Below are 13,743 nucleotides of genomic sequence, written 5' to 3' on the forward strand. Positions count from 1 at the left end.
AGATAGGTGAACTGCTTTTGAGAGATTGAGATAGTGGAAAAAGGACATTTAGGGAGAAAGTCAGAAAGATGTCCCATTGAATTTTTTTTTTTTTGGATCAATAGTCCCAGTGAATTGTTTTTCATAGACAAAGCCATCGGTACTTACTTGTCTAATCCATGTTCAAACATAATAACTGTGGCAGAAGGTTGTGGGGAAGCTGTTTTCCTGGTCTTCGATTCAGTTAAAAGTCGACAGTTCCTTTTTACAGTTCTCTTTTTTACTTTAAAAGCCTGTCTGTATCACCCATTGGTTTTGTAGTTTGAGTGCTATCTTTGTACCTCAATTGTACAGCCTCTGGTTGTACTTTTCCTTTTAATGAATTGATATTTTACTTCTTCTCAAAATAATAATAATAATAATAAGGTGGTGGTTTTGGATGGCTAATGACTGAAATCAGTCATTGTGAGAATTTGCAAACAGCAAAAGTAAACTGATGCTACCAACTGTTCAACAGCAAGAAGATGGCTCATAGAGGATACTTTACTAATTCTACCAACTGGTGCTAAGGGGTCAATTCAGTCTGGATGAGGGTTGATACAACTCCCTTTCTTCTTTTCCTTGCCACCACCCCCTTACTGAGTTCAAAAAAGGGATGGTCTAATCCCCACTAGTTTAAAAAAGTACACTGAGTCATATTCATGTGTTTGTATCTCCCTCCATATGTGTTTGTATCCCAGGATAAAGATTTTGAATGGAGTTTTAATAGCAAATGAACTGATTAACTCTCAAGAATCAGAAGCAGCTCTTTGGTGTATTTTGCAAGATTGATATTGAGAAGGCTTATGACCACATTTAGGGGTGAGCATATTTCAGTTGAAACGAGAAAACTGAACCAAAATTTTCAGTTTCAGTTTTTCATTAGGTTATTTCAGTTTTAGGGTATTTCAGTCGGTTTCAGAGGTTCTCATATTTGAAAATTCAGTTAACCGGAAAAACCAAATTAACCGAATTTAATTGTAGGATAATATAATATAGTACAATTCAATATAATAGATAATATATATTATATATTATATATTAATACATTCAATATATATAATGAATTTCAGTTTTAACTGAATAAGAAATTCAATTCAGTTATTTCGGTATTTCCTTAATCCACTTTTGGTTCAGCTTTTAACCAACTAAACCTAATGCTTACCCCAGTAAATTCCTGGGCTGCATTACAAAAACCCAGGAAGTTATATGGGGTTGGCTGTATGAATCCTGTCCTACAATTCCATCCTGTTCAGTACCAATATTGCAAAGAAGAGTACTTTTTGAATTCAGTGCATAATGGAATGCACAAAGGCTGGATCTCAATTCAACCCCCCCCATCTGTATAACAGTTCCCAAATTATATGCATAAGATTCTTTTTCTATCGTCAATAACAGTGCTAAGGGAGTCGGTCTTTCAGGTCGTTTAGAGAAGGCAAATGAATGACCAAGACACCTTCAACAGGGCATTTTTGAGTCCAGAAACCCTTGCAAAATAGCCAGAACCCTTTCTGAGGTAAGTTTAATATTGAAAAATTGGAACTTTCAACGACCAATATAACTTGTGGAATGTTGAGACACAAATAAAGGGAATAGAGAGACAAGTGTACAAGAAAAGGCCACGTCAGCCTTTAAGTAATGTAATTGACAGCCAACCACTAGAACAAACTAAATAACAAACTGGACAAGTGGAGAGGCTGATATAACAGAATTGTAACGGAAGTGTCATAAATAAGGAAAGGAAGCCAGAAGAGGATTATTGATTTTGGGAATTCAATCTCTCTCTCTCTCTCTCTCTCTCTCTCTCTCTCTCTCTCTCTCTCTCTCGTTCAGGAGGCAGGCTTCCTCGAAAAGTCCCTGAGTTAGGCAGTTACCTAACATGGAAACACCAACAAGAGGTGGAACACACTGCTGAATGTGAACTGGAGGAACATATATGTGGCCACTGGCCAATTCATAGGCTCTCTTATTTGGTGGGTGGCTTAATTGGCCACATCACCCTTCTCTGTGGCAGAATTATGGCACTTTGTGTAGGCAACAACAATAACAATAATAATAGCACAAATCAAAAGGAGTACACCATATGCTCAAAGAAGGCACCATCTCTCACCTTATTGAACAAACTGTGGATGCATCTATTTGATAAATCAAGAGAGGTCAGGCTCTCCAATGCATGTGCAGTGTTATCAAAGCAGCCTGGATTATCCTTTCCAAATATTCCTCCACAAAAACCAAATGCCCACTGACCAAATTTACTGGTAAAACACGAATTGAAAATTTCCAACCTTGGAACTCCTTGGATAATTGCATTTCTCATGTGATCACCACTGAAAGCAGCAATAAGTTAGCTACTTAATAAAAACCTACTAATTGGTACTGCAAAATAAAAGAAACATTGTTCCACTATTCAGCTAATACACCAGTCCCTACTAAGCAAAACAAGCATGACACTTTAGTGTAGCATAAGCAAAACAAGCATGACACTTTAGTGTAGCATACCCCATGATCAATACAAATCATCTTGGTTCTTTTTCCTCTCTTCGTTTTTATTTCAAAAATCCCTGAGTCTAACATTTTTTTATCAGTAACCATGACTGTTATATGGAGTTGATCTTCCTTTAGGAGAGAAGAGAGGAGAGAAATGGAGTTCGTGCAGGCAGGTCAGTGGAGGAGATCCTTGAAGATAGAAGCAAAAAACATCCTGTTCGAAGAGATGAGAATCAAGGGGAAGGTAAGCCTGAAGGTAAGGGAAGCTAAAAAGGGTACAATATTGCTGGAAGGATTAGAAGTGATCGAGTGGCTAAGAGAGTTCATAGCTGGAGCCTGTTCAAAAGGTAAGCAGATAAACTGGCAGGATTTTAGTACATTAGAAGGGAGAAGATATGTTGTTTGAATGTAAGAGAAATAAAAAGGCTTCTTCATAGCTTTGGCTGAATTTTTCGGTAAGGGACGAAGGCAACTGGTGTGTCTACCAGCAGGGAAATAGAACCAAGGTTGGGGGGAAGTTGACTGGTTGTTCAAAGAGTTTTTAGCTCAAAGAGTAGCAATTGATAAAAAAGCCTCCATAAGGGAGGAAAAGGCATATCTCAGCAACAGCAGGGTAGAACATAGGCCAGTGGTCGTGGCAAAAACAAAAGGCCAATGCAGAATGGTGGGAGGTCTAGAGAGAGAGGAGTGGGATAGTAAGTTTGTGATACAAGCCAAGGAAAAGGTTAATGATTGGAGGAGGGTAGCTGACTTACTGGCAACCAGGTTGAAGCTGAAGAGTGTCTTCATAGTAACCCCCTTCGATAACTGTAAAGCCCTCCTAGATCCAATAGAGAATGAATTGGAAATATCAGCTGTCAATGTTCAGGCTGATTTCGGATCATTCACAGTCTTTAAATGGAATCCAACATCCAACTCCAAGGATTCTTTTGTCAAAGATGGTGTGGTGGTGCGTGTAATAGGCTTGCCATTTCATCTATGGAAACAAGAAATAGCAGAGTCTATAGCTGTATTGTGTGGAGGAATCTTGAAAGGAGCTTTCTGGGGCGATCTTTATTCAGTAGCAATCCTGCTAAGTGGTGTGAAGCCAGAAGACATTCCACGAAAGGTAGAGGTACGAACAAAGGGGAGTTTTGTCTCTGTGTGGCTAGCTTCCTCCATTGAAGCAAGGTTGTGGAAGGAGGCTCGTATGGTAGGAGGGGAGAAAGAGGAAGAAGAAGCATTACATGGCCTTGTGAGATTGGTTAATTCAAATGGGAAGGAATGTTTCACTAAAAAGGGCCAACAAATTCTGGGAAGCCAAAAAGCTTTGGGGCAGATGGAAGGTCAAACCTGTAAAAAGCAAGAAAAGGATATGACAAATGGCAGATCTTTTGCGCAGGTGGTGTCAGGGGAAACAGACAAAAATTTACCAGTGTCAAAAGGGAGAGGGCTGAACCAGCAACCTCAAACAGGGAGGGTTGCTAGCTCGACCATTAAAACAAGGGGGCGTGATTTTTTAAGAGGTCACGTGGGACGAAAAGACTTAGAAAATGGGCCCAATTGAGTGGATCCCTTTTCTGGTGGGCCGGAGAAGGCAACTCAAGTAAAGGCTTTAAAGCTGGTTTCTTATATTACAAGTCTTGAGCCCAAGGCCCATTACAAGACAGATGGGCCAAGGGACCCTTTAAGTAAGCACGTGACTAGGAGGAGGGATGAGCTATAGATGAGATTAAGCGTTTATCTTCTTATACCCCGAATCCCTCCTTTCGATCGAACAGTTCAGGCGCAAAATCTCAAGACTCTCAGTCTTGAGGCTCTCTACAATGGGTCCCTTCCAACCTGGCGAACTGTCTCTCACCAGATAGGCGCAACCCGAGATACCTGAAGCCTAGTGATTTGAACAGAACAGGGTTTGAAGATTGGTTGAGTGAACAAAACAGCAGTGACGATTTTGATAGAGACGAAACGTTAAGTTTGGGAAGTTTATCTCCGAAAAGCAACAATGATTTACTTGAAATAGAAAGTTTGCATACAGAGTTGTTGTTTTTAGAGGAAGAGACTGAAGAGGCAGGTGGCAGGAAAACTAGAAATGGTGAAGAAAATGGTTCTAAAGTTGTGAAAACTCCTCTTCCCTTCGTCGAGGGAGTTGACCCTGAGTCTAATGAATTACAGGATGTTGGTGGAGAGGGACAAGAATCAGCCGTGAGGATGGATGTGAGTATTCCAGTGTCGGAAACACAGAGAAAGGTTTTCCAAGTGGGTAGGTCGTCAGGAAGTGATTCTTTCACTATGTCTACTTCACAACCTTGTCCAAAAAGGGGAAAGGCCTTAAAACCATTTGTCGCATGTCAACAATTCAATTCCAGTGATTCTAGTCCTACCCCCGTCCTACCAGGTATGGGTGTCAATTCTTTTTTAGGTACTGACTTGTCTGTTATGCCTGTAACAGATATTCCAGCTTCCCATCCAGGAGGTTCTGATGCAAGAGAGAGGGTGATAGTGGAAGGAGGAGAGAGGGTGTTGGAAGGAAGTAGTAAGGGGGAGGCAGGCAGAATTTGGGAATTGATCTATACAATGATGGAGGAACTAAAAAAAAAGGAAGGATTCTTAGAAAGGTGTTGTAGCCAAAATAAGTGTGAGCAGGGTAAAATTCATCCTCAGACATTGGCTGGAAAGGATGGAGAAAAGAAAAAGGATGATTGTTGTATTAGGAGGGGGGGAGGAACAAAGAAGAAAAAAAAAAAGATCTGAAGTGGAAAGGCTAATTTCAGACATTGAGGGGGATTTAGAATTCAGTGGTAGAGGGGATAGGAGGAAGAGCCTAAAATGAGGAGATTATGGCATTTTCATGGTTTTTTTGGCTATTTTGTCTCGATGAAAATTATTAGCTAGAATGTAAGAGGGTTAGGGAGTGCAAGAAAGAAAAGGGTGATCAAAGACCTGCTCTGAAGGGAAAAACCCGATATTGTGTTGTTACAAGAATCCAAAATGATAGAATTAGATGGGAGATGGGTGAGGAGTCTTTGGAGGTCTAGAGGTTTAGGTTGGAGCTCGTCTCCTTCTTGGGGAGCCTCGGGGGGGACCGTAACACTATGGAGGGAGGATGTGGTGGAAGTAGTGGAAGAATTGATAGGCAGATTCTCGGTTTCCATTAAGTGTAAGAATGTAGAGAATGGGTGTATATGGGTCTTAACCAATGTTTATGGCCCCAATTCCTATAGAGAGAGGAATGAGATGTGGGAGGAACTATATGCAATCAAGGGGCTATGGGATGGCCCTTGGTGCCTGGGTGGGGATTTTAATGTCATTAGATTTTCTTATGAAACCAGTAATCCCCAACAGGTAATTACAACAAGCATGAGGAAATTTAATGGTTTTATTGAAAAATGTGAACTAAAGGAAATACCTCTGCTGCAAGCCAGTTACACTTGGTCCAACCTTCAGAAAACCCCTTTGTGTTCGGAGTTGGACAGGTTCTTATTTAACCTTGCTTGGGAGAATAGTTCGGAAAACTTGGTTGCTAGAGCATTACCCAGGGTCACCTCCGGTCACTGTCCTATCCAGATAGGTACTGAGTTTTTTTCCTATAGGACCCAAACCTTTTAGATTCGAAAATATGTGGCCTACCCATCAAGATTTTGTGAAAAAAAGTGAAGGAATGGTGGGGTGAGGAGGAGAGGGGGGTAAGATGGAAGGGGATCAAGTTTCATAAGAAATTAAAAAGGTTGAGAGCCAAAATAAAAGAGTGGAATAGAGATCATTTTGGTAGAATTGAGGAGCAAAAATTGTGCTTAATCCCTCGAATAGAGAACTTGGATGTAAAGGAATCTCAAAATGGGCTGACCGAGGAGGACAGAGTGTTTAGGAGACAATTGAAAAAGGATTTGGAAGAGGTGTTTCTGAGGGAAGAAATCAGTTGGAGACAAAAGTATAGACACAAGTGGATTAAGAAAGGCGATGGGAACACTAGATTCTTCCATGATTTGGCAAATGGGAGACGAAGAAAGAATCTTGTGACCAAGCTAGAGATAGGAGAGGAGGTGATTACCAACCAGGATGACATAGCCAGAAAATTTGTGGACCACTTCAAATCGATTTATAGAAGGCCTTTGAATGAGAGAGCAGTCATTGAAGGGGTGGATTGGCCAAGAATTGATGACGGAGTGGCAAGGTGGCTAGAGAGGGATTTCGTGGAAGAAGAGATTAAGATAGTTGTCTTTCTAATGGATAAATCCAAGGCTCCAGGTCCAGATGGCTTTACAATGGGTTTTTATCAAGACTGTTGGGAGGTGTTGAAAGAGGATTTAGTTGAAGTCTTTAAGGAATTTGCAGACAATCACACTATAAGCCCTGGAATTAATGCCACCTTTTTGGCCTTGATACCTAAGAAGAATGATGCCAACCACCCAAAAGGTTATAGGCCTATTAGTCTGGTGACAAGCATTTATAAAATTCTGGCTAAAGTGCTCTCGTTGAAGATCAAAACATTCCTCCCTTCTATCATTAGTGAAACCCAAGGGGCTTTCATTCAAGGGCGACAAATAACAGATCAGATCTTAATTGCGAATGAGTGTGTGGAGGAAATGAAAAGGTCTAGTAAGAGAGGTATCATTTGTAAATTGGATCTTGAAAAGGCCTATGATTTGGTGGACTGGAAGTTTCTATTAGAGGTTATGCAAAACTATGGATTTGGGGACAAGTGGTGTAGTTGGATTTTTGGGTGTATCGGTACTTGTCACTACTCTATTCTGGTAAATGGTATGGTGAGGGATTTTTTTCCAGCTTGCAGGGGTGTCAAGCAAGGAGATCCACTCTCACCCTTCCTTTTTACCTTAGTAGCTGATGTGATTAGTAGGATCATTACTAAGGCTGACAGTGAAGATGCCATTAGGGGTTGGAGAATAGGGAGACACCAAGTCCCCGTCACCCACCTTCAATTTGCAGATGACCTAATGATCTTTTGTGAATGAGGTTTTAGCGAAAAGGTAGCAAACCTAAAAGAGCTAATCAAAGGATTTGAAAGTATTTCTAATTTGATAATAAATTTGGAAAAGAGCTGCATAGCGGGTATAAATTTGGAGGTAGGGGAGGTCGAGGCTATTGCGGAGTGTCTTGAGTGTTCCACCTCTGCTTGGCCTATGTCATATTTAGGGCTTCCTTTATGGGCAAATCCTAGGGAGAGTAGATTTTGGACCCCAGTGATAGAAAAGTTTGAGAAGAGATTAGCCGCATGAAAGATGAATTATATCTCTTTAGGAGGGAGAATTACCCTCATAAGAGCTACCTTGGCTAACTTACCTACCCATTTTTTGTTTGTTTTTAGGATACCAGTTAGGGAAGCTAGGAAACTGGAAAAGTTTATGAGAGATTTCTTATGGGAGCCGAGACAAGAAAAAAAGGATCACTTGGTCAATTGGGAAATTGTGGACAGAAGTAAAGATAAGGGGGGTTTGGGACTTGGGAGGGTAACTAGAAAAAATCAAACTCTGTTAGGGAAACGATTGTGGCAATGGCCATTGGAAAGAGAAAGATTGTGGCATGAGGTGGTGGGAAGCATTAATAGGAGGTCAGAGAATGGATGGGATGTTGGTGTATCAAGGCAAGCTAACCTAGCAGCACCTTGGAAGGCTATTCACAACACCCTTCCTCAATTCCTCAATTTTGTCTGAAGTTTGTTCTGGCAACTCTGTTCATTTTTGGGAGGATATTTGGGTAGGAAACACCCCTTTAAAGGATTTGTTCCCTTCGCTATTTTCTGTTTTTTTGTACAAAAAAGAGGTGGTCTCAAAATTTGTCTCACCTTTGGGAACACCCTTAGATCCTACTTGGGATTTTGGGTTTCGTAGAGGACTTAGGGATGATGAAATTGATTCTCTTTCTGTTTTGCTTGGTTGACTTAATCAGGTTTGCTTGGATCCCTCCAAGCTAGATAAGAGGGTTTGGACTCCTAGACCCAATGGAGCCTTCACTTGTGCTTCTTTCTTCAAATCCATCTCTCAACTTTCTACTCACCAGCCCTTTCCGTCAAAAGAAATTTGATGCAGGCCAATTCCCCCAAAAATTATGGCGTTTTGTTGGGAAGTATTCCATGGAAAAGTAAACACTCTAGATAACCTACAAAAGAGAAGACCTTTCCTCTATATTTCTCCTAATTGGTGTATCCTCTATAGAGCTCACGGTGAGGATTGTTACCACCTATTAATATCTTGTCCCTTTTCTGTAGACCTTTGGTCTTGGCTACTTTCGTTGTTTGGGGGTAGTTGGAGTCTACCAGCAAAAGTTCACATGCTCTTCAACCATTCTATCTTTTATTGGCCTACAACAATAGGGAGAATTATGTGGATATGTGCTCATGCTGCCTTGATTTGGACTCTTTGGGAATAAAGGAATATTAGAATTTTTCAAGAAAAGGAAAGGAGCAGTCAGGATTTGAAAGACTGTGTGTTAAATAGGGCAATACCTTGGCTGAAGACCTTGGAAATCTTTCATCAATTCTCCTTTAATGACCTTTGGAGAAATTGGTCAGCAATAGTGAGGTGTTCATCTCTAAAGGACAAATTAATTACAAGTTGGTCTCCTCCATCCAAAGGCTCACTAAAGTTGAACTTTGATGGAAGTAGCATGGGTAATCTAGGATTATCCGGAATGGGGGGTGCTTTGAGAAATGAGAAGGGAGAGATTTTGTTGCTCTACTCAGGTCCCTTGGGAATTGGGGACTCCATCAGGGCAGAACTTTTAGTTGTTGTACAAGGGGTGCAATTTGCAAACCAGCTGGGGTACAACACCTAATAATCGAGGGGGATTCCAAAGTGGAGGTGGGTTGGTTGAAAAATCCTGAAGAGACTATGTGGCGTTACAAGAATGAAATGAAGAAATTTAGTTGGTTGACAAGGAATATGTTGGTCACTGTACAGTGGGTGGGGAGATCAGCAAATACTTTGTCAGATGTGTTAGTTAAGCAAGGGGTAAATAGGGAAGAATTATTTTAGGCTTAGTTGTGATTCTTGCTTTTCTTTCCTAGCTTACTTGTAAGATTCAAAGAGGGGCTGCAGCTCGCGCCTCTCGCTGGGATGTTGTATGAACTCACTCTAAATTTGCTTCTGAGTTAATAAATTTATCATCATTCATATAAAAAAAAAAAAAACCATAACTGTTATATGTCAAGTAAAAAAGCATATAAGATGCATCCACATGGGATAGGGTAAGGGGAAAAGATTAAAATTAAAACTTGAAACCCCTAACCCCAAAAACCTAAGTCCATTTTGACCAGCTATGAATATGTCCAGATTACCTACTAAGGGGGATGATTAGAACAAATCTTGTTTCTTTGATGAGTGGAACAAATCTTGTTTTTGAATTTGCACATCTCATCATTATTTTGAAATGGTCAAAATAACAGTACTAGATCCCTAAAAGGCATATGTGAGTGACTTGCATTACATGGAAGCTTCTCTATGCTGAAAAAAGACCCCCTTACTGTCTTACTCATTTATTCAACAAACAATAATTAGGTTAGTAGAGCACCACTAAAAGAATTCCAAACATTCGGTTAATTTCAAACTTTCCCCTTCAGCGTTAACAGAAAAAAAGTGCCAAGATAGCTTTAATTGGTTATTGAAACCAAGGAAGTGCAACAAACCCTTGAAACCAAGATGTCGGTTTAGATAGAGGTGCAGATGGAATGATCCAGAACACTATCTCTATAGATTATTAAATAGAAACAAAAAAGAAAACTTACCAGTTTTTGAGAACTGGGTTCTCATTCAGCCACAGAGCTCTTAGGTCCTTAAATTTTGTGACTTCTTGCACAACTGTTTCTGCATTCTGGAGCTTGTTCCCATGCAGGCTAAGTGCTAGAAGATTCTGAAGAAGAAACAAAATGGAGAGAGAAAGAGAGAGAGAGAGAGAGAGAATAAGATGGCCAAGTCAATGACATAGGGATTTCCTGAGAGGTTATAACAAAGGGGGAAACCCACATGTAATGATTCGTTTGTAGAGTATACATACTGAGAGACCACCCTTAAATAAAAATAATTGATATTTGATAGGCTAATAGCCTAATAGCACGTTTAATTGGCATAACAAGCCTGTCGATTCTTTCTATGAAATGTACCAATCCTCAGAATTACCCATAAATAACAATACTTGTTTTTTGGGTAATTCATAAATAACAAGACTGAACCAGTGTAAGTATCCACATAATTGCTACAAACTACTATACAACCTTTTTAAATATAATTTATTTGGTAGAAGCTTGGGATGTAATTCTTCATATGTCAAGCAAGTATTGCTTGGCCCAAAGCAAAAATGAAGTGAAGTTCTGTCACATCATAAAACTCTTTCAACTTCATTTACATGAATTTTGATTTAAAATTTAGTCCCCGTGTTAGAGTGTTCCCAATTCTCATTTTATAGCAGAAGGTACATTGCTAACAGAAATTATTAACAAATAGTATGCATTAAAAAAAATAAAAGAAAACTGTGTGACCCAGAGCTACATTCAAAAAATGAACCTGCAGTTCATCAAAATTTTGTCTGTACACAGTCCACGTGTATGAAGCATGCAACTATGAGCTCTATCATTTGTGAGATCATTACTCATTACTGCATGCTTATTGAAAATATGGGGCCCATGGATTACAACTATTGCTATTAAAAGAATCCTGATCTTGCTAAAATGCAATTCCCACAAAAAAAAAAAAAAAAAGCTAAAACATAGTAAATATATAAATGAATGATGCAAGCAGATACCCATGCTAACATGATAGAAGAAGATGCATTTTGCAATGAAGATGTTATGGTCCTCAAGGTTAAACAGCTTGGTTTGACATGTTCCAACAGTCCTAGGGCTTTTGGCTTGTTGTCAAACACATGACAATTGCTTTGAAAGCCTAACCATATGTCTCAAGTTCAAGTCATGGAAAGAGCTACCTGAGAGAAAGACGCCTGGAATAGAGTGAAAGCTGTCATGTAAATGGCTTATTAGAGTAGAATGAGAGCTTCCAGAGGGAAAGGGCTACCTGCCACCAGAAAGAGAACATTGTAGAAAAAGCCACCTGCCTGTGGAACGAGAGCCATTGGGAAAGGATTGTCACCAGAGTGGGAGCTGCCAAAACATTGACTATAGAAGCTTGGTGGTATTCTACAGGTTTTTGCTAATATTGGTCAAGCATGTAAGATGGAGCTACTAGAGTTGAAAACCCTATAAAAGTAAATACTTTCCTACCACTGCCTTGGTGGTGTTTCTACTATAATTCTATGGTGATGGATGTGTTGATTGTGGTTTGGGAAGGTTCCCGTGAGGCCACAACAAGATGCCCCCTGTTTCTTCTTCTTGCCCTAAATACTTGTGAATTGTGATTTTCTAAATTGAAATTTAATCTTTTGAAATATACTTGTGCTAAAGATGAAATTGCTAGATTCATCAAATAAAATAAAAAGTTAAGGCACAAGGAAAGCAAAAAAATCATAGCCTAGGCCACACGGCCCACACCTTTGCAACTGTGGATACATATACATCTCCAAAGAATAAAACATACACGAAAGAGTGGCATACAGGAAATTTACTAGATAAATCCAGAGACAGCAGCATGGCATCATCTATGCCAAGTTCCTCAAGCTCTAACCACAATACAGATTCAGCACCTTTCTCTTTGGCTTTATGAATTTCGCTTTCCAGTATTTCCACAACATTTCCTCGCGTATCATTTCCGTCTCGCTCAAGGTTTGCATCATCAGAATCAGAAACCAAATCAACATCTACACACATCAGTGAAGCCATTCGCTGAGCTAACCCAGGGATATCCTGCAGCTGCACACAATTAAGATTTGAAAAAGTTACAAATAACGGCTACCACCCTCATGCTAAATCATAGTAATAGCAGCGAATCAAATACTTTGGCTTCATACTACATCTAGTACCATTAGGAAACTAAGGCCATTTAAGTAGGAACCTAAGAATCGTGCTTCCATTATTTATTTAAAGGGCAACTAGCAAATCACTCCCAGCCCACGCACACACACAAAAAGAGTTTATTCATACACGCCGCTGGTCGAATTTCTGCTACTACAACTTCAAAGGACTTGCAGAAACAATGAGTAAGAAGTTTCAAATAATAGACAATTTTCTTTGGTAATCGAATAGTAGTGACTTGAAGAGATCTATAAGTGTTTGGTAAGACAGAAGGGGTTTAGCATGACCAAAGAAAATTAAGAGAGCTTTGATTTGCCTATTTGTCAATCAAACTAGAAATTCCAATTTCCATATGTATTCACCTTGTAACTTGCATTTGAACATACTCAAATTCTACATAAGAAAAACTGGAAGGATGCTGGAGAACCGATAATAGCTAGAAGCCTAGAAGCCTATACGCCTTAAGCAGAAATCTACTACTAATCCGGATAAGGACCTGTTTTCTAGCATCCGGGAGGCGAAATGTCCAGGCATGATCGACTAGGAAAATCTGCGACTCCTTCTCCATGGAGTCTGAAGTGAGGATGAGTCGCCTCTGTCGACCGTCCTCGCAGGGCTCGACCTGAAAGAAGCTTCCACCATCGAAGGTCTCTGAAGAGAGCTTCTGAAATAGCTGGAAATGCAGGGACGGAGGAATTCCTGAAGCTGCGAGTAGGATAGCGTGAGCCTTAACGAAGTCTTCGTAATCTCGGATTTTAGCAGAAGCCATTGAGGTGACACTTCCTTCTCGAGTTCCAACGAGGTACGTGTGCAGCAACGGCGCGAAACGTAACGAAGGAACGAAAAGCGTTACCTCTGCTTAGCTCTGGTTTCAGTTAAAAGTGGGAAGACAAAACAAGGCGACCGCTAGTGCCGGTAGTTCAGTACTAGGGCACCTCACTCCAGTAGCAGATTAACAGTAGTGACTGGTAGGGGTGGCCTTAAGCTGAGATTCTCATGCTCGGCTCGGTTCGGTTTAAACCGAGCTGAGGTCGAGTCTGATGTAGACTCGTTTGTTAATCGAACTCAGTCGCGAGTCTATAATAATAAATAATTAATTATTTTATTATATATATAAACATATAAATATATATAATAAATATTTTTTATTATATAATAATGTTTGTAAATAATTTTTATAATTCTTTTTTTTTTTTGTATATAAATAAAAACATTTTATGTATGTATATTTTTTATTTTTATATGTATATAAATGTTTTTTATAATTCTTACTTTTTTGTATGTAAAATAAAAAATATTTATATATATTATTTTTTAGAAAAAAAATACTTGGGTTGCAGTCA

At 39.6% G+C, this 13,743-nt stretch overlaps 1 protein-coding gene across 3 annotated transcripts in view; it reads right to left on the minus strand.

The window, feature by feature from the left end:
• LOC148842163 (tubulin-tyrosine ligase) overlaps nucleotides 1-13,390 on the minus strand; it is a 32,257-nt gene extending 18,867 nt beyond the window's left edge. The window contains exons 1-4 of one of the 3 annotated variants that reach the window (XM_088959925.1): nucleotides 12,897-13,390; nucleotides 12,044-12,298; nucleotides 10,226-10,350; nucleotides 2,129-2,345 (exon numbers count right to left, since the gene is read on the minus strand). In XM_088959925.1, coding sequence (XP_088816051.1) covers nucleotides 2,129-2,345; nucleotides 10,226-10,350; nucleotides 12,044-12,298; nucleotides 12,897-13,169 — 870 coding nt within the window. In that variant the 5' untranslated portion in view covers nucleotides 13,170-13,390. The remainder of the gene's footprint in view (nucleotides 1-2,128; nucleotides 2,346-10,225; nucleotides 10,351-12,043; nucleotides 12,299-12,896) is intronic. The other 2 variants (XM_088959927.1, XM_088959926.1) reach the window with 2 other exon arrangements.
• Nucleotides 13,391-13,743: the final 353 nt, after the last annotated feature.

This window comes from Nelumbo lutea, chromosome 8 (assembly GCF_056320005.1).
Source record: "Nelumbo lutea isolate HS-2025 chromosome 8, American lotus-T2T, whole genome shotgun sequence".
Lineage (NCBI taxonomy): Eukaryota > Viridiplantae > Streptophyta > Magnoliopsida > Proteales > Nelumbonaceae > Nelumbo > Nelumbo lutea.